The sequence below is a fragment of the Saccopteryx leptura genome, chromosome X (assembly GCF_036850995.1).
Source record: "Saccopteryx leptura isolate mSacLep1 chromosome X, mSacLep1_pri_phased_curated, whole genome shotgun sequence".
Lineage (NCBI taxonomy): Eukaryota > Metazoa > Chordata > Mammalia > Chiroptera > Emballonuridae > Saccopteryx > Saccopteryx leptura.
In genome coordinates this window covers 72476331-72501889 of record NC_089516.1, presented here as the reverse complement: position 1 = coordinate 72501889, position 25559 = coordinate 72476331, and the positions used below count along the sequence as shown (strand labels likewise).

General features: G+C 37.3%; 1 protein-coding gene across 6 annotated transcripts in view; it reads left to right on the top strand.

The window, feature by feature from the left end:
- Positions 1-25559, top strand: part of ATRX (ATRX chromatin remodeler) — a 218938-nt gene that overhangs the window by 88358 nt on the left and 105021 nt on the right. For all 6 annotated transcript variants that reach the window (XM_066357918.1, XM_066357920.1, XM_066357922.1 and 3 more), the window contains 3 exons: positions 16674-16767; positions 20360-20462; positions 21788-22009. In XM_066357918.1, the coding sequence (XP_066214015.1) occupies positions 16674-16767; positions 20360-20462; positions 21788-22009 (419 nt within the window). The remainder of the gene's footprint in view (positions 1-16673; positions 16768-20359; positions 20463-21787; positions 22010-25559) is intronic.

Sequence of the window (25559 nt, the reverse complement as noted above, 5' to 3'; positions counted from 1 at the left end):
CTCTCGAGAGTTGGTGGAGAGAATTCTTATATTAAGTAATCACATGTATATTCAGCAATTGAATGTTAAATTTGCCCAAGACTTTTGGCTAACAAAGTTCAAAGGAGGGTTTTTCCTTCTTAGAGGTAGACTGTGAAGCCTTTACTACCCAACTTCTTTAGGGCAGATGAACTCATCTTTGCCACTAGGATAGGAAAGCATTTTTAGATGTGACTTAGAAGTACAATATACACTGGAGAACCATTGAAAGGTTTTATTTTTTAATTTTAAAAAGTATATAGTTATTTTTTATATCATAGCTGTCCAATTTACCTGTTTACACTGTACAATTTAATTATTTTAGTATATTTACAGAGTAATGCTGCCGCTTATATATAAATTTTTATTTGAAGTATACTATATATACAGAGAACTGTGCATTTCATAAAGTGACATCTTGATGGATACATGTGTCACCTAGATAAAAGCGCAGGACATTGATTATTGGCACTCAAGAATCAACCTCAACACAACCCACTAAGGAAAATATGAGATACTTGCCTATTATTCTGTGAGACTAAGCCTTTGAATATCTTCAGGGGATACTGATATGGTTGATGCCTAGTGCAGTTGTGGGAGAACAGTTGGGCTGACTTGAATTATGCAGGAGGTCGGCCCTGGCCAGTTGGCTCAGTGGTGGAGCATCAGCCTGGCGTGCAAGAGTCCCGGGTTCGATTTTTGGCCAGAGCACACAGGAGAAGCGCCCATCTGCTTCTCCAACCCTCCCCCTCTCCTTCCTCTCTGTGTCTCTCTCTCCCCCTCCTGCAGCCAAGGCTCCACTGGAGCAAGGTTGGCCCGGGTGCTGAGGATGGTTCCATGGCCTCTGCCTCAGGCGCTAGAATGGCTCTGGTGGCAACAGAGCAATGCCCCAGATGGGCAGAGCATTGCCCCCGGTGGGCGGGCCGGGTGGATCCCGGTCGGGTGCATGTGGGAGTCTGTCTGACTGCTTCCCCGTTTCCAACTTCAGAAAAATACAAAAAAAAATGCCTCCCTGTGTAAGTTATATATTGAAATGATAATATTTTGGATATGAGTTAAATGAAATATTAACTTTTTTTTTAAATTATGCAGGAGGTTGAATTGTTAGGCCTTATTAGCTGATATTAAAGATAAAAGTTGGATGACTGTCAAGTCTTTGGATTTATTGTGGTGTATTTTAAAAATTACATCTATATATTTGAGATTGCCTAGTGACGCAGTAATGTTGGCACAAATGGAGGGCTGGGGGAATAGTCTTGAAATGCTAAACTTTCAAAGGTCTATTGAGCTATGGTTATCCATTAGAGAAGAAAAGGAGAAAGTTTCCCCTCCACATCCACATATGCTTAAGATGTCACGGATATTTTCATGTTAATAATTTTGTGAATGCTTATCAGAAACTTCTTTGCAGTATGACTACAGACTTGTTTTTAGCCTCTACAAAGGAATTGAACAATTTACCAGGTTACATAACAACATGAATTTCGGTGCATCTTAAATAAATGGAGAAATACTGATTTTGTCTCAGAGGCTCAGCTTAGGATAGAGTCCTTTAGTGGGCACAATTACATTTGAAATGTTTTATTAAAACCCAGGTTTTCTGTGGACTTATGTTTTCCCTGTCTTCTGTAGGCAATTTATTAGCCTAGTGATTTTTGTTTGTATAGGAGCGAGTTAATTAAGATCCCATCATTTATGTTCTTACTATGGATTACAATTGTAGTGATTGATACGATATTGGAAATTGAATGGTTTTCCAAGTTTAGCATACTCCTGTGTCCCTATATAGTTTGAAAACTTAAGTTAGGCAATGGGGAGAAATTAAAAGAGAATATTTTACATATTAAATCAAGTGCAACATGTGAACTTTATTTTTTTTTCATTCTTCTTTTCCAAGAGGAGGTGAGATAGAGAGACTCCCACATGTGCCCCGACCAGGATCCACCTGGCAATGCCCATGTAGGGCCGATGCTCTGCCTATCTGGAGCCATGCTTGCAACTGGACTCTTTTTAGCACCTGAGGCAGAGGCTCCACGGAGCCATTCTCAGAGCCCAGGGCTGGTAGGCTAAAATTAATCGAGCTATGTTTCTGGGAGGGGAAGAGGAAGGGAATGGGGTTCAGAGAGAAGCAAGAAGCAGATGGTCACTTCTCTTGTATGTCCTGACTGGGAGTTGAACAGAGGGTGTCCATACGCCAGGCCTGTGCCCTACCACTGAATCACCGGCCAGGGCCATTTTGAAGACTTGATCAGTTATTTTCTAGACCAGGGGTCTCAAACTCAACTCAGCATGTGGGCCGCAGAGCAAGATCACAGCCGTTCGGTGGGCCGCACTAGGTCTACAAAAGGCAACTGTTACGCAACACTTTTCTCACTGCAGTTGAAAACAAAAAAAAATCAGTACAACAAGCACAATGGTACATTCAGTTTACTCAGTGTCATAAAACGACCAGAAACTGTAGTTTGCATCACAACTGCTGTTAACTAAGCTAATATCTAGCTAGGATGCTAGAGAAATGAAAAATACAAGTAGCCCCTAGGCTTACTTAATTTTATCCAAAATATTTTGAACTTCGTGGATTAGTCTGCGGGCCGCATAAAATTGTTCGGTGGGCCGCGAGTTTGAGACCCCTGTTCTAGACTGTCCCTCTGTATGTATTAGTCTAATATCTTCACATAATTAGATTGAAGTTATTATGCATTATGACAGTAATAACACAAAAATTATATTAAATCCTTTTTATTGTATCATACCAAGAGTATTGTGTTATTAATGGTGATGTTAATATTGATTTCTTGGTTAAATTGGTGTCTGTTGGAGTTTTCCACTGTAAAAAATATTTCTCTATTTATATTTAATGAATATCTTGTGAGAAAATACTTTGAGACTATGCAAATCTCTTGTTTTTCATCATATTTAAATGCAATAATTTTAGCATCCATGTCTGGAGTCATTATTAGTGTGGTGTTTGTGTAGGAGTGATTTTCTATATCTTTTATTACTTTTTCTTTTAGTTTTTATTTTTATTTATTTATTTTCTTTTATTACTTCTACACTTAGTAATTTTAAGGAAGAGTTGTCTGTTTTGCTCTATTTTTACCCTTTTTTTGAATTAAATTTAATGCAGTGATATTGATAAATCAGGGTACATATGTTGAGAGAAAACATCTCCAGATTATTTTGACATTTGATTATGCTGTATACCCCTTACCTAAAGTCAAATTGTCTTCTGTCACCTTCTATCTGGTTTTCTTTGTGGCTCTCCCCTCCCCCACACCCTCTCTCCTTCCTCGCCCCCTCCCCTCACCCCCCCCCCCACCTCAGTGGCCATCACATTCTTGTCCATGTCTCTGAGTCTCATTTTTATGTCCCATCTATGTATGGATTCATATAGTTCTTAGTTTTTTCTGATTTACTTATTTCACTCCGTATAATGTTATCAAGGTCTATGCAATGCATGTTATTGTAAATGATCCGATGTCATCATTTCTTATGGCTGAACAGTATTCCACAGTATATATGTACCAAAGCATTTTAATCCACTCGTCCTCTGACGGACACTTGGGCTGTTTCCAGGTCTTCGCTATTGTGAACAATTCTGCCATAAACATGGGGGTGCATTTCTCCTTTTGGAGCCATTCTATGGTGTTCTTGGGGTACATTCCTAAAAGTGGGATAGCTCGGTCAAAAGGCAGTTTGATTTTAAAATTTTTGAGGAATCTCCATACTGTTTTCCGCAGTGGCTGCACACAGTCTGCATTCCCACCAGCAGTGCAAGAGGGTTCCCTTTTCTCCACATCCTTGCCAGCACTTATTCTGTGTTGTTTTGTTGATGAGCGCCATTCTGGCTGGTGTGAGCTGATATCTCATTGTGGTTTTAATTTGCATTTCTCTAATGATTAGTGATGTTGAGCATTTTTTCATATGCCTATTGGCCATCTGTATGTCCTCTTTGGAGAAGTGTCTATTCATTTCTTTTTCCCATTTTTTGATTGGATGGTTTGTCTTCCTGGTGTTGAGATTTACAAGTTATTTATAAATTTTGGTTATTAACGCCTTATCAGATGTATTGTCAAATATGTTCTCCCATTGTATAGTTTGTCTTTTTATTCTGTTCTTTTTGTCTTTAGCTGTGCAAAAGCTTTTTAGTTTGATACAGTCCCATTTGTTTATCCTGTCTTTTATTGCAGTTCCCCGTGCAGATAAATCAGCAAATATATTGCTCCGAGAAATGTTAGAGAGCTTACTGCCTATGTTTTCTTCTAAGATGCTTATAGTTTCACGCCTTACATTGAAGTCTTTTATCCACTTTGAGTTTATTTTTGTGAGTGCTGTAAGCTGGTGATCTAGTTTCATTTTTTTGCAGGTAGCTGTCCAATTTTCCCAACACCATTTGTTAAAGAGGCTGTCTTTACTCCATTGTATTTCCTTACCTCCTTTGTCAAATATTAGTTGTCCATAGAGCTGTGTGTATATTTCTGGGTTCTCTCTTCTGTTCCATTGATCTATATGCCTGTTCTTATGCTAGTACCAGGCTGTTTTGAGTACAATGGCCTTGTAGTATAACGATATCAGGAAGTGTGATGCCTCCCACTTTATTCTTCTTTTTTAAGATTGCAGAGGCTATTCATGTTCTTTTTTGGTTCATATAAGTTTTTGGAATATGTGATCTATATCTTTGAAGTATGTCATTGGTATTTTAATTGATATTGCATTGAATTTATAGAATGCTTTGGGTAATACAGACATTTTAATGATGTTTATTCTTCGTAACTATGAGCACGGTATATACTTCCACTTGTTTGTATCTTCCTTGTTTTCTTTTATCAAAGCTTTGTAATTTTTTGAGTACAAGTCTTTAGTCTCTTTGGTTAAGTTTACTCTAGGTACTTTATTTTTTTGGTTGTAATAGTGAAGGGGATTGTTTCCTTAATTTCTCTTTCTGACTGTTCATTGTTGGTGCATAAAAATGCCTCTAATTTCTGAGTATTGATTTTATATCCTGCTCTTTACTGAATTCATTTATCAGGTCCAGTAGTTTTTTGACTGAGACTTTAAGGGTTTTCTATACACAATATCATATCATCTGCAAATAATGATAGTTTTACTTCTTCTTTTCCAACTTGAATGCCTTTTATTTCTTCTTGTTGTCTGATTGCTGTGGCTAGGACTTCCAGGAGTATGTTAAATAAGAGTGGTGAAAGGGGGCACCCCTGCCTTGTTCCTGATTTTAAGGGTATTGCTTTTAATTTTTGCCCATTGAGTATGGTGTTGGCTGTGGGTTTCTCATGGATGGCTTTTATCATGTTGAGGTATGTTCCCTGTGTTCCCACATTGCTGAGAGTTTTGATCATGAATGGGTGCTGGATTTTGTCAAATGCTTTTTCTGCATCTATTGAAATTATCATGTGGTTTTTCTCCTTCTTTTTGTTTATGTGATGAATCACATTGATTGATTTGCAAATATTGTACCAGCCTTCCCTCCCCAGAGTAAATCCCACTTGATCGTGGTGTATGATTTTTTCCATATATTGTTGGATCCGGTTTGCTAATATTTTGTTGAGGATTTTAGCATCTATGTTCATCAGAGATATTGGCCTATACTTTTCTTTCTTTGTGTTGTCTTTGCCTGGTTTTGGAATCAGAATTATGCTCACCTCATAAAAGGAGCTTGAAAGTCTTCCTTCCTCTTAAATTTTTTGACATAGTTTGAGAAAGATAGGAGTTAGTTCTTCTTTGAATATTTGGTAGAATTCACTTGTGAAGCCATCAGGCCCCGGACTTATCTTTGTTGGGAGTTTTTTGATAACTATTTTGATCTCATTTGGTGTAATTGGTCTGTTTAGGTTTTCTGATTCTTCCAGATTGATTTTTGGAAGATTGTATGTTTCAAGGAGTTTGTCCATTTCATCTAGGTTGTCTAGTTTTTTGGCATCCAGTTCTTCATAGTATTTTCTTATAATATTTTGTATTTCTGTTGTGTCAGTTGTTATTTCTCCACTCTCATTTCTAATTTTATTTATTTGAGTCCTCTCTCTCTTTTTCTTGGTTAGTCTGGTTAAAGGTTCATTGATCTTGTTTACCTTATCAAAGAACCAGCTCCTATTTTCATTCATCCTCTGTATTGTTTTTTTAGCCTCTATGTCATTTATTTCTGCTCTGATCTTTATTATTTCCTTCCTTCTACTGCATTTGTTCTTTGCTTGCTGTTCTTTTTGTAGTTCTTTTAGATGCTGGGCTAAGTTGTTTATTTGAGCTTTTTCTACCTCCTTAAAGTGTGCCTGTAGTGCTCTGAACTTCCCTCTCAGTACTGCTTTTGCTGTGTCCCAGAATTTTTGAGTTGTTGTATGCTCATTGTCATTCGTTTCTAGAAATTTTTTTATTTCTTCTTTGAACTCACTCTTAATTCATTCGTTATTTAACAATCTGCTATTTAGTTTCCATTTGTTTGAGAATTTTTGAGCTTTTCTGTTGTGGTTCATTTCTAGTTTCATGCTATTGTGATCGGAGAAAGTGCTTGATATGATTTCAATCTTCTTAAATTTTGAGACCAGTTTTGTGCCCTAACATGTGGTCTATCCTAGAGAATGTACTATGAGCACTTGAAAAGAATGTATATTCTGCTGCTTTAGGGTGAAGGTTTTGAAGATATCTGTTAAATCGAGTTGATCTAGTATGTCCAATAAGTCTGCTGTTTCTTTGTTAATTTTCTTTCTTGAGGATCTATCTAATGATGTTAGTTGGATATTGAAATACCCTACTATTATAGTACTGCTGTTGATCTCATCCTTTAAATCCATCAAAGTCTGCTTTATATATTTAAGTGCTCCTATATTAGGTTCATAGATATTTATAATAGTTATATCTTCCTGTTGGATTACTCCCTTTATCATTATGTAATGGCCTTCTTTATCTCTTACTATATCCTTTGTTTTAAAGTCCAATTTGTCTGATACAAGTATTGCTACCCCAGCTTTTTTTTTCATTTCCATTTGCATGAAATGTTTTTTTTCATCCTTTAACCTTCAATCTATGTGTATCTTTTGTTCTAACGTGTGTCTCTTGTAGACAGCATATGTACAGGCCCTGTTTTCTTATCCACGCAGCTACCCTATGTCTTTTGATTGGATCATTTAATCCATTTACATTTATGGTTATCATTGATACGTAGTTGTTTATTGCCATTTTATTCTTTAAAGCTGTATTTCTTTTTTGCTATATTCTTTTCCCACTTTGATCTGTTTACAACAAGCCCTTTAACATTTCTTGCAGCATTGGTTTGGTTGTAATGAATTCGAGTTGTTTTTTGTCTGGGAAGCTTTTTATTTCTCCTTCGATTTTAAACGATAGCCTTAGTGGATAAAGTAGTCTTGGTTGTAGGTTCTTGTTCTGCATTACTTTGAATATTTCTTGCCATTCCCTTCTGGCCTCAAGTGTTTTTGTTGAGAAGTCGGATGTCATCCTTATGGGGGCTCCTTTGTAGGTGATAAGTTTTTTTTTCTCTCGCAGCTTTTAACGTTTTCTCTTTATCGCTTAGCTTTGATATTTTAATTATGATGTGTCTTGGTGTAGGTTTCTTTGGGTTTCTCTTTAATGGAGTCCTCTGTGCTTCTTGAACTTGTGACAGTTTCTCCTGCATTAATTTAGGGAAGTTTTCCGCTATGATATGATTGAACAAAGTCTCTATCCCTTGTTCTTTTTCTCCTTCTTCAGGAACCCCTATGATGCGAATGTTATTTCTCTTAATGTTGTCATAGAGCTCTCTAGGAGTTTCCTCAGACTTTTTGAGTCTCTTTTCTTTATTCTTCTCTGCTTTCTTGCGTTCATTGAAGTTGTCCTCCAACTCGCTGATTCGATCCTCAGCTCCATAAATCCTGTTTTTAATTCCTTCCATTGTGGTCTTTATTTCTGATGTTGTATTTGTCATCTCCAACTGATTCTTTTTTAATATTTCAATATCCTTTTTTATACTTGCTATTTCTTTATTTAGGTGTTCATCATGACCCTCCTTTGTTGTTCTAAGATCCCTAAGCATCCTTACAATCATTATATTGATCTCCACATCTGAAAGTTTGATTATTTCCATATCACTCAGTCCATCTCCTGAAGGTTTCTCTTGTGGTTTCATTTGGATTGCACTTCTTTGTCTTCTCATTATCTGTGTTTGGGTGTTTTCTTTGTAGAGTTGGTTGAGTCTAGGCTTGGTGTTGTCTGCCTCCAGTTTTCAATTGTGTTATTTCTATGTCTTCTTGGGTTGGCATCAGCTATTATTTGTAATCCACTTTCAGATTTGGGCAGCTGTGAAGTCTTGATTTGTTTGTTTTCTTAACAGATGATAGTCTTGTTTACTGATCTCAGCAGGGGGCTTCCTTGAAAGTGTATCCAGGAATACAGTGGGTGTAACCTGAGACTCTTAAGGCCTCTTCCACCAACTAATCTCTCTGGGGACAGGGTGTTTTCTCAGCTTCACTAGGGGAAGGTGTATCTTAGATCTCCATGGAGACCTGAGTTATTGCCCCTCCTCCCCACTTCTTGTTTTCAGCTGTGTCTTGTTGCACTGATTGGAGCTGGAGAGATGTCTGGATATCTCTGATCGGAAGCAATTCAGTAGTGTTTTGTGGACGGATCAGTCCCTCCACCAGGTATGGTCCCCTCCAGCACGGATGAGTCAGCTTTTTTAGGTCATCTCCTGCATTCCTTAGCCCCTCACAGTCTGTCCCTCTCTCTCTCCTTTCTACTTGGGAGATAAGCTGGTCTTTTCAACACACTTCGTTCCCTAGTTGCCAGGCAAGTGGCTGTGAGCTTTATTTTCTGCTCTTTTCCCTGGTGTGAGATCCCCTATGGGCTCTCAGCCTCACCCCACCACTCCGTTCTTGTAAGCAGGGGAGATTCAGGTGCTCACTACCGGGTTTGTTGTGGCTTCTTCTTTGCTCCGTGGTTTTTGAGATCTGTTCTTTTAGTCCATAGTTGGTTTTCCATGCTGATTTTTCCTAAATTGATTTTTATTCCAGTTTGGTGGTGCGAGCTGGGCATCTGGTCGTCCGCCTACTCCGCTGCCATCTTCAGGTCTTCTGTTTTGCTCTATTTTTAATCTCAGTATTTATATTAATATGGACTTACAGATATTTATTCTCTGAGCTTTATTTCAGTTATTCTTTTTATTTATTCATTATTTATTTTAACTCAAATACGTTTGGCTCATGGGCGCTCCTATAAATTGGATAATATGTCCTTTGAATATGCCCACATCATTATTTTCCGTGCTTGGCTTTCTATAGCCAGAAAGATGTGTATTATCTTAAGATTTCAGATACCTATGTCGTGAGAGCAGTTTTGGTGCTGAAAATGAAAATTTTGGAGGGAGAAACCCCAGGGATTTTTCTTATATTCTTCTGATATGCGGGGCCCCAATTCCTTTTCCCAGTGCTGTGGATAGAAATGAGGTTCTCCCAGAGTTTCCCCAGAAGTGGGGTTCTCTCTGTAGTTTTAGAATTCAGCCTTCCTTCTTCTCTCAAAAGCAGGAAAGGAGAGGAAAATGACACTGAACAGCTACCTCTTAAACTTTATAGGAATCATTATTCCTGACCAGGTGGTGGCACAGTGGATAGAGCGTCGGACTGGGATGCGGAGGAATCACTATTCAAGCTTTGATTTCAGTACCGAATCTGTCTGCTGTTCTTTTCTTATTCAGAGTCCTTAGGTCAGTTCTTTTTGTGTTCTGTCCATTGTTTTTAGTTCTCATAATGGAATAGTCTGTAATGTCCTTATTCCATCATGGCCAGTCTACTTTGCTTGTTTTGAATAACCAGAATTCTTTAATTTTACTTTATTTTATCTTTTGTAATTATAGATAAATTTTACCGACAAGTAAATTCTTTTTTTAATTTTTAATTTATTGTGTTTACATGGATTCTAGTGTCCCCCTGAATACATTCTCCCCCCCCCCAATGCTTCCCAGAACATCCCCCCTGTCCCTATCTCCATAATGCCCTCCCCCCTTCCCTCCAGGATTTGCTTTTCTGCTCTCATCCCAATCTATTACCGTATCATGTCCTTTTCCTCTGTCTGCTTTCCTTCTGGATCCTTTCATCCCGCCTCTGTCTCTATTCCGCTCCTCAGTTGATATTGTTCCTCGGATTCCTCATATGAGTGAGGTCATATAATATTTTTCTTTCTCTGCCTGGCTTATTTCACTTAACATAATAGTTTCCGGGTCCATCCATGTTGTCGCACAAGGTATAATTTCCTTCTATTTCATGGCCTCATAGTATTCCATTGTATATATGTACCACTGCTTTTTAATCCACTCATCCACTGATGGCCACTTAGGCTGTTTCCAGGTCTTGGCTATTGTAAACAATGCTGCCAGAAACATGGGAATTCATTTCTCCTTTTGAATCAGTGATGTGGTGTTCTTGGGGTATATTTCTAAAAGTGGGATAGCTGGGTCAAAAGACAGTTCGATTTTTAATTTTTTGAGGAATCTCCATACTCTTTTCCAGACGATGGTTCTTAAAATTAGTTTTTAATCTACTTTGGTTCTGGGAGGTGGAAGTTGGTGTGTCCACCTACTCCATCACCATCTTGTCTTCTCTCTTCATACTGTTTTCCACTGTGGCTGCACCAGTCTTCCTTCCCACCAGCAGTGCAGGAGGGTTCCCTTTTCTCCACATCCTCGCCAGCACTTATTCTGTGTTGTTTTGTTGATGAGTGCCATTCTGACTGGTGTGAGGTGATATCTCATTGTGGTTGCATTTCTTTAATGATTAGTGATGTTGAGCATTTCTTCATATGCCTATTGGCCATCTATATGTCCTCCTTGGAAAAGTGTCTATTCATTTCTTTTGCCCATTTTTTGATAGGACTGTTTATCTTTCTGATCTTGAGTTTTACAAGTTCTTTATAAATTTTGGTTATTAACCCCTTATCAGAGGTATTGTCAATTATATTCTCCCATTGTCTGATTTGCCTTTTTATTCTGTTATTATTTTTGTTAGCTGTACAAAAGCTTTTTAGTTTGATATAGTCCCATTCGTTTATCCTGTCCTTTATTTCCCTTGTGCGTGCAGATAAATCAGCAAATATATTGCTGCGAGAGATGTCGTAGAGTTTATTGCTTATGTTTTCCTCTAGGATGCTTATGGTTTTACGAGTTACATTTAAGTCTTTTATCAATTTTGAGTTTATTCTTGTGAATGGTGTAAGTTGGTGGTCTAGTTTCTTATTTTTGCAGGTAGCAGTCCCAATTTTCCCAACACCATGTGTTACAGCAGTCCCAGTTTTCCCAACACCATGTGTTAACAGCAGTCCCAATTTTCCCAACACCGTGTGTTACAGAGACTGTCTTTACTCCACTGTATGCTATTACCACCCTTGTCAAATATCAATTGTCCATAAAGGTGCGGGTTTATTTCTGGGTTCTCTATTCTGTTCCATTGATCTATATGCCTGTTCTTCTGCCAGTATCAGGCTGTTTTGAGTACAATGGCCTTGTCGTATAACTTGATATCGGGAAGTGTGATACCTCCCACTGTATTCTTCTTTTTCAAGATTGCTGTGGCTATTTGTGTTCTTTTTTAGTTCCATATGTATTTTTGGCATATTTGTTCTTTATCTTTGAAGTAAGTCCTTGCTATTTTAATAGGAATTGCATTAAATTTATAAATTGCTTTGGGTAATATGGACATTTTAGTGATGTTTATTCTTCCTAGCCATGAACATGGTATATGCTTCCACTTTTTTGTATCTTCCTTGATTTTTTTTTATCAATTTTTTTATAATTTTACAAGTACAAGTTTTTAACCTCCTTATTTAAATTTACTCCTAGGTATTTTATTTTTGTTGTTATAATAGTGAAGGAGATTGTTTTCTTAATTTTTCTTTCAGACAGCTCATTATTAGTGTATAAAATGCCTCTGATTTCTGAGTATTAATTTTATATCTTGCCACTTTGCTGAATTCATTTATCCGGTCCAGTAGTTTCTTGACTGAGAATTTCAGGTTTTATATGTACAGTATCATATCATGAGCAAATATTGATAGTTTTACTTTTTCTTTTCCAATTTGGATGCCTTTTATTTTTTTTTTCTCTTGTCTGATTGCTGTTGCTAGGACTTTTAGAACTATATTGAATTAGAGTGGTGAAAGGGGGCACCCCTGCCTTGTTCCTGATCTTAAGGGGATTGCTTTTAACTTTTGCCCATTGAGTATGATGTTGGGTGTGGATTTGTCATAGATGGCCTTTATCATGTTGAGGTATGTTCCCTGTATTCTCACTTTGCTGAGAATTTTGATCATAAATGTGTACTGAATTTTATCAAATGCTTTTTCTGCATCTATTAAAATTTATCATGTGGTTTTTGTCCTTTCTTTTTTTTTTTTCTTTCTTTCTATTTTTCTGAAGCTGGAAACGGGGAGAGACAGTCAGACAGACTCCCGCATGTGCCCTACCGGGATCTACCCGGTACGGCCACCAGGGGCGACACTCTGCCCACCAGGGGGCGATGCTCTGCCCCTCTGGGGCAGAGGCCAAGGAGCCATCCCCAGCGCCTGGGCCATCTTTGCTCCAATGGAGCCTTGGCTGCGGGAGGGGAAGAGAGAGACAGAGAGGAAGAAGGGGGGGTGGAGAAGCAAATGGGCGCTTCTCTTATGTGCCCTGGCTGGGAATCGAACCCAGGTCCCCCGCACGCCAGGCCGACGCTCTACCAGTGAGCCAACCGGCCAGGGCCTGTCCTTTCTTTTTTTTATGTGATGAATTACATTGATTGATTTGTGAATATTGTACCAGCCTTGCCTCAAAATAAATCCTACTTGAGTATTATGTATGATTTTTTTCATGTATTGCTAAATCTAGTTTGCTTATGTTTTGTTGAAAATTTTAGCATCTAAATTCATCAGGGATATTGGCCTATAGTTTTGTTTCTTTGTGTTGTCTTTGCCTGGTTTTGTTATCAGAATTTTACATGCCTCATAAAAGGAGTTTGGAAGTTTTCTCTCCTCTTGAATTTTTTGAAATAGCTTGAGAAGGATAGGAGTTTGTCCTTCTTTGAATGTTTGGTAGAATTTGCCTGTGAAGCTATCTGTCCCAGGGCTTTTGTTTGTTGGGAGGTTTTTGAAAGCTGTTTTGATATCATTTGTTGTACTTGGTTTATTTAGACTTTTTGATTATTCCAGATTGATTTTTGAAAGATTATATTTTTCAAGGAATTTGTCCATTTCACCTAGGTTGTATAATTTTTTGACATACAGTTCTTCATAGTATTTTCTTATAATCCTTTGTCTTTTTGCTGTGTTTGTTGTTACTTGTCTACTCTCATTTCTAATTTTATTTATTTGAATCCTTTCTCTTTTTTTCTTGGTGAGTCAGGCTAAGGGCTCATCGATCTTGTTTAGTTTTTTAAAGAACCAGCTCTTGGTTTCATTGATCCTCTATTGTTTTTTTAAATCTCTATGTTTTTATTTCTGCTCTGCTCTTTATTATTTCCTTCCTTCTACTTTCTCTAGGCTTTATGTGCTGTTCTTTTTCTACTTCTTTTAGTTGCAGGATTAAGTCGTTTATTTGAGCTTTCTCTAGCTTCTTAAGGTATGCTTGTAATGCTGAGAACTTCCCTCTCAGAACTGCTTTTGATGTGTCCCACCGATTTAGAGTTGTATGCTCATTTTCATTTGTTTTCAGGAAGTTTTTTATTTATTCCTTGATATCATTGTTGACCCATTCATTGTTTAATAACATGCTGTTTAGTTTGCAAGTGTTTGAGTATTTTTCAGTTTTCATATTGTAGATGATTTCTGTTTCATGCTATTGTGGTCAGAGAAGATCCATCTTCTTAAATTTGTTGTGCCTCGTTTTATGCCCTAAAATGTGGTCTATTCTAGAGAATGTACCATGCACACTTGAAAAGAATGTATATTCTGCTGCTTTAGGTTGAAATGTTCTGAATATATCTATTAAATACAGTTGATTTAGTGTGTCCCTTAATTCTGCTGTTTCTTTGTTAATTTTCTTTCTTGAGGATCTGTCCATTGATGTTATTGGGGTATTAATTCCTCTACTATTATAGTATTGCTCTTGATCTTCCCTTTTAAGTCCATCAATATCTGCTTTATATATTTAGGTGCTCCTATATTAGGCGCGTAAATATTTATAATGGTTATCTCTTCATGTTGGATTGCTCCCTTTATCATTATGTAGTGACCATCTTTATCCCTTACTTTAGTCTTTTGTTTTCAAGTCCATTTTGTCAGATATAAGCATTTCTACCCCAGCTTTTCTTTCATTTCTATTTGATTGAAATATTTTTTCCATCCTTTTACCTTCAGTCTATGTGTATCTTTTGTTTTGAGGTGCGTCTCCTATAGACAGCATATGTACGGGTCCTGTTTTCTTATCTATTTAGCTACCCTATGTCTTTTATTTTTTTGATTTTGATTTTGATTTTTAAAATTTTTTTTTGTATTTTATTTTATGAAGCTGGAAACAGGGAGAGACAGACAGACTCCCGCATGCGCCCGACCGGGATCCACCTGGTACGCCCACCAGGGGGCGACGCTCTGCCCACCAGGGGGTGATGCTCTGCCCCTCCAGGGTGTCGCTCTGCCGCGACCAGAGCCACTCCTGCACCTGGGGCAGAGGCCAAGGAGCCATCTCCAGTGCCCGGGCTATCCCTGCTCCAATGGAACCTCGGCTGCGGGAGGGGAAGAGAGAGGAAGGAGAGGGGGAGGGGTGGAGAAGCAGACGGTCGCATCTCCTGTGTGCCCTGGTCTGGAATCGAACCCGGGACCTCTGCACGCCAGGCCGACGCTCCACCCCTGAGCCAACTGGCCAGGGCTTACCCTTTGTCTTTTAATTGGAACATTTAATCCATTTACATTTAAGGTTATTATTCATGTGTAGTTGTTTATTGCCATTTTTTAAAATATATATTCCTTTTCTCTCTCTCTCTCTATATATATATATATTTTTTTTTTTTTCTTTCTTTTTCTGCTTTGTTCTGTCTACAGCAGGCCCGTCAACATTTCTTGCAGCATTGGTTTAGTTGTGATGAATTCCTTGAGGGTTTTTTTTGTCTAGAAAGTTTTTTATTTCTCCTTCAATTTTTAACGATAGTCTTGATGGATGAAGAAGTCTTGGTTGTAGGTTCTTGTTCTGCATTACTTTGAGTATTTTTTGCTAATCCCTTCTGGCCTCAAGTGTTTCTGTTGAGAAGTCGGATGTCATCCTTATGGATGTTCCTTTGTCGATGATTGACTGTTTTTCTCTTCCAACTTTTAATATTCTTTCTTTATCTCTTAGCTTTAGTATTTTGATTATGATGTTTCTTAATGTGGGTCTCTTTGAGTTCTTTTTTAATGGGGTTCTCTCTGCTTCTTGAACTTGTGTGACTCTTTCCTGCATCAATTTAGGGAAATTTTCATCTATCATTTCTTCAAAGAGCTTCTCTCGTCCTTGTTCTTTCTCTTTTCCTTCAGGAACCCCTATGATGTGGATGTTATTTCTCTTCATGTTGTCACAGAGCTCTCTTAGAGTTTTCTCAGACTTTTTTGTTTTTTAAAACTCACTTTTATTTTAATTCATTCATTTTTAGAGATAAAGCGGAGGAGAACAAAAGAGAGAGCAAGGGCAGGAAACATCAACTCCCATATGTGTCCCGACCAGGCAAATCCAGTGTTTTGAACGGTGACCTCAGCATTTGAGGTTGAGGCTTTTTATCTACTGTATCACCACAGGCCAGACTCCTTAGACTTTTTTGGCTTTTTTATATTTATTTATTCATTTTAGAGAGGAGAGAGAGAGAGAGAGAGAGAGAGAGAGAGGAGAGAGAGAGAAGGCAGGGAGGAACTGGAATCATCAACTCCCATATGTGCCTTGACCAGGCAAGCCCAGGGTTCTGAACCGGCGACCTCAGCATTTCCAGGTCGACGCTTTATGCACTGCGCCACCACAGGTCTCCTCAGACTTTTTAATTTTCTTTTTTTTTTGGTTTTCTGCTTCTGTGCTTTCATTTATCTTTTCTTCTAAGTCGCTGATTCTATTCTCTGGTTCATCCAGCCTGCTTTTATTTCGTTCTAGTATAGTCTTCATTTCTGATATTGTGTTTTTTATTTCTGTCTGGTTCTTCTTTATGATTTCTGTGTTCTTTTTTATGCTTACCATTTTTTTTTATTGAGGTGTTCATTAAGTCCATCCATTTTCCTTTGAGATCCTTAAGCATCCTAACAGTCATTGCTTTATACTCTGTATCCGGTAATTTGATTACTTCTGATTCGTCCAAGAATTTTTCAGAGGATTTATCTTGTTGAAGCATATTACTTGTACTTCTCTGCTTTACCATTATCTTTCAGTTATGGTCTCCTTACCTAGTAGAGCTGCTTTGAAGTCCCTGACAAGTAAATTCTTATCTTTTTAATTCATATACTATTAAATACTTGTATTTCAATGTAGAGCCATAGTTTTATGATCATAGTTGGAATGTTGTTGTATTATTTTTATAAATACCATTTGAATCATTAACTGGCCTAATCTGTATGATATAGTGCCCACTTATGTAATATAACAGATACTCTTATGGTGGTTTAAGTTTTAATGGAAAGTTATTGACAAATTAAATAAATTACATGTTTTCGGAACTATTTAACAACTTTATTTTTTGTTCAAGTGAGCAGTGAAGATTCTGAAGATTCAAATTTCCTGGAATCAGGGGTTAGTGAAGAAGTTAGTGAATCTGAGGATGAGCAACGGCCCAGAACAAGGTAATTATTTTATTGCTTTTTAAAAAATATTTAGGAATTAATCTGAATGCATATGTTCAAATTATTTGTACAAAGGTTTCTGTTACTAATAAAGTTAAATATTTAATATTTGGATTTTAACCTAATTGTTAGACTTCTTAATTTACAAAGAATTTATAAAAACATGTGATTGAATTATGTGTTCTAATGTTCTAAACAAGGTGGACTGAATGTGCAGAAGTCACTCTTGAGTGTAATTTTTGGCTTTTGTTGGAGCAAATTCTATCATAGTTGAGATACTGCATAGACAAATTCCTTCAGTCCAACTCCTGACTTTACTACTTTCTATTTGTGTGAATATCTAGCGTTTGGAATTAATTTTTAAATTGGGAGATTATAACAGTATGTACATTATTGATTATTGTGGACATTATATGAGACATTGCATTTAAAGGGCTTACAATAGTGCTTGGCAAATAGTAAGTGCTCCTTGAATGCTATGGTTGGTCTTATACTAGTATTACTATTACTAGTATTATAGTAAGTAAGATGTGTTTGTTCTCTTAATGCACAAAGGTTCTGATCTAGATTAATTATTTAGAATTTTGCTTTATAGCATAGTATTTTAAAATAACATTCACCGATCTAGGATTTTTTAATTTCTTTCAGAATAATATGATCCTTCTATAGTTTATCAAATAGGCAGTCTGTGTTTGTGTGAGTGTGTATATGTATGGTTACATAGGTGTGTACATTTGTAAAGTTTGAAACGTGAGGGTTTTTTTTTAGATTAATACTTACTGGGTTGTGCCTGGAATTTAGCAGCTTAATGTATTTTAGGGAAATATAAAATAAAAGCAGGATACAACGTCAATTTTTAAAACTGAGATAGACTTCACGTAACACAATATGTACTATAGTGTGTCTGTAAAGACATGGTGCACTTTTGACCGGTCACAGGAAAGCAGCAAAAAATGATAGAAATGTGAAATCTGCACCAAATTAAAGGAAAACTTGCCCAGTTTCATACCTATTCAGTGCAGTTCGATGTGGGCTCACGCACAGATTTTTTAGGGCTCCTTATGTAGCTATCCCATATAGCCTCTACAGACTCGTCACTGACTGATGGCCTACCAGAACGGGGTTTCTCCACCAATCTGCCGGTTTCCTTCAACTGCTTATCCCACCTAGTAACATTATTCCTATGTGGTGGCGCTTTGTTGTAAATGCGCCGATATTCACGTTGCACTTTGGTCATAGATTCAAAATTAGTGAGCCACAGAACACACTGAACTTTCCACTGTACCGTCCATATCTCGACTGGCATGGCCGTGGGCTGCTCCTCTGTATACACAGTGTTACGTCATCATCTGCGCATGCGCACATGCTGCCACATCATCCTACAGAAACTAGGAGGGTTTTCCTTTTATTTGGTGCAGATTTCACATTTCTGTTGTCTTTTGTTGCTTTCCTGTGAACAGTCAAAAGTGCACCATGACTTTACGGACACACTATAGTTTAAAGTGTAGAATACAGTGGTTTTTTGAGTATTCACCAAGTTGGGCAAGCTATAGCACTATAATTTCAGAACATTCCCATCACCCCTGCCTCTGAAACAAACCTGTACCCATTAGCAATCAGTTCGCATCCTTCCTGTCTCCTATCCCCTGCCAAAATCTATTGAATCTTACTTTCTGTATGGATTTGCCCATTCTGGACATTTTATGTGAATGGATTCATAGAATATTTGGTGTTTGGTGACCATATTCTTCAGTTAGCATCTTTTCAAGGTTCATCTAGGCCAGAGGTAGTCAACATTTTTATACCTACTGCCCACTTTTGTATCTCTGTTAGTAGTAAAATTTTCTAACTGCCCACTGGTTCCACAGTAATGGTGATTTATAAAGTAGGGAAGTAACTTTACTTTGTAAAATTTATAAAGCAGAGTTACAGCAAGTTAAAGCATATAATAATAATTACTTACCAAGTACTTTATGTCGGATTTTTGCTAAGTATGGCAGAATAAATCTTTTTAAAACAACTTACTATAGTTAAATCTGTCTATTTATACTTTGTTTGCTCCGCTACCACCCACCATGAAAGCTGGAATGCCCAGTATTGGGCGGTCAGGACCAGGTTGACTACCACTGATGTAGGTTGTAGTGTATAACAGTTCTTTATTGAGTTATTGTTTATTGAATAATTCTTTTTGAATTATTATTCTTAATATTTTTGACAGAGAGAGTCAGAGAGAGAGACAGATAGGGACAGACAAACAGGAAGGGAGAGAGATGAGAAGCATCAATTCTTCGTTGCAGCACCGTAGTTGTTCATTGATTGCTTTCTCATATGTGCCTTGACTGGGGCCAGGAGGGGGGCTACAGTAGAGCGAGTGACCTCTTGCTCAAGCCAGTGACCTTTAGGCTCAAGTCAGTGAGCATGGGGTCATATCTATGATCTGACGCTCAAGCTAGCAACCCTGTGCTCAAGCCAGCGACCCTGGCATTTTGAACCTGGGTCCTCTGCGTCCCAGTCTGACACTCTATCCACTGTGTCACTGCCTGGTCAGGCTAGATTTCTAACTTTTTATATCACTCACTCTCTCTTCCATGTGGCCTGCCCTATATATAATTCATTCTTCGTCCATTTATTGAGTTCTTCAGCTTTTGAATTTCTATTTGGTTCTTTCATAGTTTCAATTTCTAAAGTATTCCTTTTGTTTGTTAATTTTTTTCCAAAGGTCACTGAACTGCATTTCTGGTTTTCTTATATCTTTTTGAGGTTTTTTTTTTTTTTTTTTGAGAACTACAAGCCTGAATCTTCTGTCATTTAAATCAGCCTTCCATATCTCTTAGTTTGTATTCTGGAGACTTCACTTTATTTCTGAGCTACCTTGTTAACATGGTTATTCATGGTACTTGATGGGTTATTCCTCTGTCTGGTTATTTGAGATATTAAAATCTTTTAAGTTACTGTTTTGTTTTTAATAATTTAGCAGGTTGATAATTAGAGGTTTTCCTTTTGTTTTCCTGTCAATGGGCCAATAACGCTAGTTTTGTTTCATCTGTACTTCTGGGACTTGTGGGATCTCAGTAGGGTTGTGTCTACTCGGAGATGGATGTTGAACATCTTTTCATGTGCTTTTATGGGTTCTGAGAGAGATTTCTTTTCTTTTTTTTTTTTAAGTGAGAGATAGAGGCAAACAGGAATGGAGAAAGATGAGAAGAATGAACTTGTAGTTGCGGCAGTTGAGTTTTTCATTGATTGCTTCTCATTTGTGCCTTGATGACTCATCTACTGATGGGTACTTGGTCTGCTTCCAAATCTTGGCTATTGTAACTGCAGTGAACATAAGGTCGCATATATTCTTTTGAATTAATTTTTTTGGTTTCTTTGAATATATTCTCAAAGAAGGATCACTGGGTTAAAAGACAGTTTCATTTTTAACTTTTTGAGGAAACGTTTCTACGGTGGCTGCACCAGTCTACATTCCCACCAACAATACAGGAGGGTTCCCTTTTCTTCACATTCTTGAAAGTACTTCTAAAACCGTAGATAATTTAAGAAATTTTATCATGGAGTATTTTATTTTACATTAAATAATTTTTTTTAGGTCTGCAAAGAAAGCTGAGTTGGAAGAAAATCAGCGGAGTTATAAACAGAAAAAGAAAAGGCGACGCATTAAGGTTCAAGAAGATTCATCCAGTGAAAACAAGGTAATAGTGACATTTCCCAAGTGCTTGAATTGTAACTAGTACGGGTATGTTATTACCTCTTTAACCTTCCATTTGTTTCTCAAATTCTACTGGCTTATTTCTTTTTTTCACTTTTGTGTAACAATTGACTTAATTGAATATGTAAATATGTAGAATTATTAATTTTGACATATCAATTTTTTTCTTCTATAAATCTAAATGATAAACTGTAATAATTCATTATTTCACATTCTGAGGGCTATAGAATTGATATGAAGTGTTCTACTTTCTGAAGACTTATTTTATCCTCAATAATAATTCACATGGAATAAATTTGTTCTAGCAAGGTAATTAGCCAATTTGAATTTCTTGTATTATAAACAAAGTTATGTAAAGTATGAGTTCTATGAAATGTGTTTTATTATGTCAGCAGTATTCTATATTGGTGGGGTTCATTTTTTTTAAATCAGCCTGTTAACCATTTCTAGGTATACAATGAAGTCGCCCTTATTGCGTTCAGAATCGGAAACTGTGTACCCATTAGACAATGACTCCCCATTGCTGACTATCCTTAGCCCTTCAGAACCTCCATTCTCATATCTGTGTCTAGGAATTTACCTGTTTTTAGGTAGTTCATATAATTGTAATCATATAGTATTTGTCCTTTTGTGTCTTGCTTATGGTCATTGACATAATGATTTCAAGGCTCATCCTTGGGGTAGCATGTATCATAATTTCTTCTTAGGGCTGGGTAATAATATTCCATTGTATGTATATAGCACATTGTTTATACATTTATTTGATGATGATATTTGGGTTGTTTTCATCTATGGTTGTTTTGAATAATACTGCTATTCACGTGGATGTGCACATAATCTGTTTGAGTTCGTGCTTTCGATTCTTTTGACTATGATCTGAGAAGTGGAGTGGCCAGATCTTGTGGTAATATTATGTTTAACTTTTTAAGAAACTGTCATGGTGTTTTCCTAATGCACCAGGCTTCCAATTTCTCTACATCTTCACCAATACTTGTTATATTCTATTTTTTAAAAATAACTATCTTAATAATATTTCATTTGTGGTCTTGATTTAAATTTTTCTAATGAAAGCTAATGTTGAGTATCCATTTACTTAACATTTTATAAGTTTCTTCGAGAAAATTCTGTGCCAGTTCCTTGCCCCTTTTTGGAGGTTATTTGTGTTTTGGTACTTTATTGCAAAGTGTAATTTTGAAGCTTTTTAGTCTGTTTTTGCCCACCTTTTCTTTGTATATTATTTATTTTTATATGAAATGTATAAATTAGGAAATTTTTCTGTATTGACATCTGATCATTTGATTTCCATAGAGTAATTCTGAAGAAGGAGATAAAGATGATGATGAAGAGGATGAGGAAGAAGAAGAAGATGAAAACGATGATTCCAAGTCTCCTGGCAAAGGCAGAAAGAAAATTCGAAAAATTCTTAAAGATGATAAACTAAGAACAGAAACACAAAATGCTCTCAAGGAAGAGGAAGAGAGGCGAAAGCGGATTGCCGAGAGGGAGCGGGAGCGAGAGAAATTGAGAGAGGTAAGTGAATTTTTATTTATGATTCTTTTTTTAGATGTTATTTATTGATTTTTAGAGAGGGAGGTGGGAGCGAGAGGGAGAGAGAGAGGAGAGAAGAGAGAGAGAAAGGGAGGTGGGAAATAGTGGGAAGCATCAGTTCATTGCAGTTGCTTCTCACGTTCTATGACTGAGCAAGCCCAGGGTTTCAAACCAGAGACCTCAGCATTCCAGGTCGAATGCTTTACCCATTGTGCCACCACAGGTGAGCGTTATGATTTCTTTTTACATATATGACTTTCCTAGATTTATAGTTATATTTCAGTATAACAAGTGTAGAATGTTGTAATCAGCTACAGAGTTTTAGTGACAGTTGTTTCTTTTTTTTACCAGCAGTGTTTTATACAACTTAAAAATTTTTATTAGCCTTTATTAATATAATTTGGCACATGGAAAGAGTTGAGATTCTTGAATAATGACCAATGTGATTGTGTTTTGTCTGGAATATAAAAATGTTAAACTTTTTTACAGGGACAGAGAAAGAGTCAGAGAGAGGGATAGATACGAACAGACAGACAGGAACGGAGAGAGATGAGAAGCACCAATCATCAGTTTTTCATTGCGATACCTTAGTTGTTCACTGATTGCTTTCTTATATGTGCCTTGACCGTGGGCCTTCAGCAGACCGAGTAACCCCTTGCTCGAGCCAGCAACCTTGGGTCCAAGCTGGTGAGCCTTGCTCCAACCAGAGGAGCCTGAGCTCAAGCTGGTGACCTCGGGGTCTTGAACTTGGGTCCTCCGCATCCTAGTCCAACGCTCTATCCACTGCACCACCACCTGGTCAGGCAAAAAATAAACTTTTTATTGTAAAGAATTTCAAGCACATGTATGGATGGAGGGAATAGTTTTGTAGATCTCTTTGTATCCATTATCCAGATTGAACAATTATCAACACATGGCCAATCCTGTTTTATATATTCTTTCTCCTTCAGATTATTTTGTTGAAGTCTCAGACATCATATTCTGTCTGTGTATGATTCAGAATATTTTGTGAAAAGATACACCTTTTAAATATTACAATATCATTATCACACTAAACCATTAACAAAAATTCCATAATATTAAATATGAAGTTATTTAAAATTCCTTCATTTTCTTCCAAGTAATGGTTTTTAAAAATATTTGGTGCCTGCTAGAATCCTGAGAAGGTCTCACTACATGTATGTTACATTTGGATGCTATATCTTTTAAATTTATTTTAACCATAAGTTTTCCTTATAAGTACATTTGTTTAAGAAAACAGATTATTTGTATAGTTTTCTATATTTTGAGTTTTGCTGGTCCCATCCCTGTGTTGTATTTTCTTTTTTTTCCCTGTGTTGTATTTTCATTGACTCCTGTATGTCCTATAAACTGATCTAAAAGCCTGATCTTATTTAGATTCACTTATTTTTTTTTGACGAAAATACTTCTGGTTGGTGATATATTCTTCCTTTTGCATTTCACATATAGGTACCTTAAATCTAGTTGTTTGTTATATTTTTAATTATTTTTATTTTTAAATGAGAGTACGGTAGATACAGAAACGGACTCCTGCATATGCCCCAACCAGGATCCACCTGGTAACCCCCATCTGGGGCCACTCTCAACAGACCTATTTGTAGTGCCTGAGGTGGAGGCTCAAGGGAGCCATCCTCAGTACCCAGAATGATGTGTTCGAATCAATTGAGCCATGGCTGTGGGAGGGGGAGAGAGAGAAAGAGAGAGAATAGAAAGGGGGAAGGAGCAGGGGGAGAAGCAGATGGTCGCCTCTCCTGTGTGCCCCGACCAGGAATCGAATTCAGAACTTCCACATGCTAGGTTGATGCTCTACCACTGAGCCCACTGGCCAGGGCCTAGTTGTCAGTTTTTGTGGTATTAATTTTATTTAAAAAATTAAACAATAGTTTGGTAAATAGACAGTAAAATCCTATATTATTATAACTTTAGAATTCTAATTTCTATCTGTATACATACATATGTTTCACATAATCACAGTCACTTTATGTGGCATATTCTGTATTTTCTTCTCTGGTTTTTTTTTTTTTTTTTGTATTTTTCTGAAGTGAGAGACAGGGAGGCAGAAAGATAGACTCACACATGCGCCTGACTGGGATCCACCTGGCGTGCCTACCAGAGTGCGATGCTCTACCCATCTGGGGCATTGCTCTATTGCAACTGGAGCCATTCTAGCACCTGAGGTGGCGGCCATGGAGCTGTCCTCAGCACCCGGGCCAACTTTGCTCCAATGGAGCCTTGGCTGCGGGAGGGGAAGAGAAAGAGAGGAAGGAGAGGTGGAAGGGTGGAGAAGCAGATGGGTGCTTCTCCTGTCTGCCCTGGCTGGGAATTGAACCCGGGACTTCCACATGCCAGGCCTACGCTCTACCGCTGAGCCAACTGGCTAGGGCCTTCCCTATTTTCTGTTTCTTTCCTTTTTTTGTGATAGAGAAAGATAAAGAGAGGGACAGATAGAAACAGATTAGACAGGAAGGGAGAGAGAGGAGAAGTATCAATTTTTCGTTGCAGCACCTTAATTGTTCATTGATTGCTTTCTCATATGTGCCTTGACAGGGTGTCGACAGCAGACCCAGTGACCCCTTCTTTAAGCCAGTGACCTTGGGCTCAAGCTGGTGAGCCTTGCTCAAACCAGATGAGCCTATGCTCAAGCTGGCGACCATGGGATTTCAAACCTGTGTCCTCTGCATCCCAGTGTGACAGTCTGTCCACTGTACCACCGCCTGGTCAGGCTGTGATTATAGTTTTTAAAAGAAGACTGTGTCCTTTTAAAGGGAATTCTAAAACATTTAGTAGTGAAACTTCATACTTTATATGGTTTGCTCAAAAATTATTTGTGGGATTTGAGGAGTTGGAGATTGGGTGGGAGTGTGTCTGTGAAATAAAACTGGCCAGAAGTTGGTAATTTTTGAAGCTGGTAATAGGCAATAGGGTTTATTATACTATTGTCTACTTTTATGTTAGAAAATTTCTATCATTACTATTCTAAAAAATATTTTGTTTTTTGAGGATCTGACAGCAATTATGTCTAATTTTAATTCAGTCACACCAGATTTATTGATTTTAGTGAGAGAGAGGAAGGTTAACAGAGAGAGAAAAGAGAGAGAGAGAGAGTCAGGAACAATGAGCTGTTCTTGTGTGTGCCCTGACTGGGGATCTGAACAGAAACTTTGATGCACATCCGACAATCTTCACAGAATTAACTGGCCGGGGCAGGTCTATTATTACTATTAAATAATCCATTTCTTCCTATGTACAGTTCTAAATAAGAACAATACTGATAAAATTTTATTCCTTACACATCATAATATCTATAATTTTAAAGTCATGAATTTGTATTTTCATGGAACCATGAAGGTGTATATACAAACATATTAAAAAATGAAAATAGTATTGCATGGTAAGTAGTTAAGAGCATGGACTCTAGAGCCCAAACCTCTGGGTATAAATGTGAGTGTTGTAATACTTAGTAGTTGTGTGACCTTGTATAAGTTATTTTAGTGCTTTGTTCTTCAGGTGT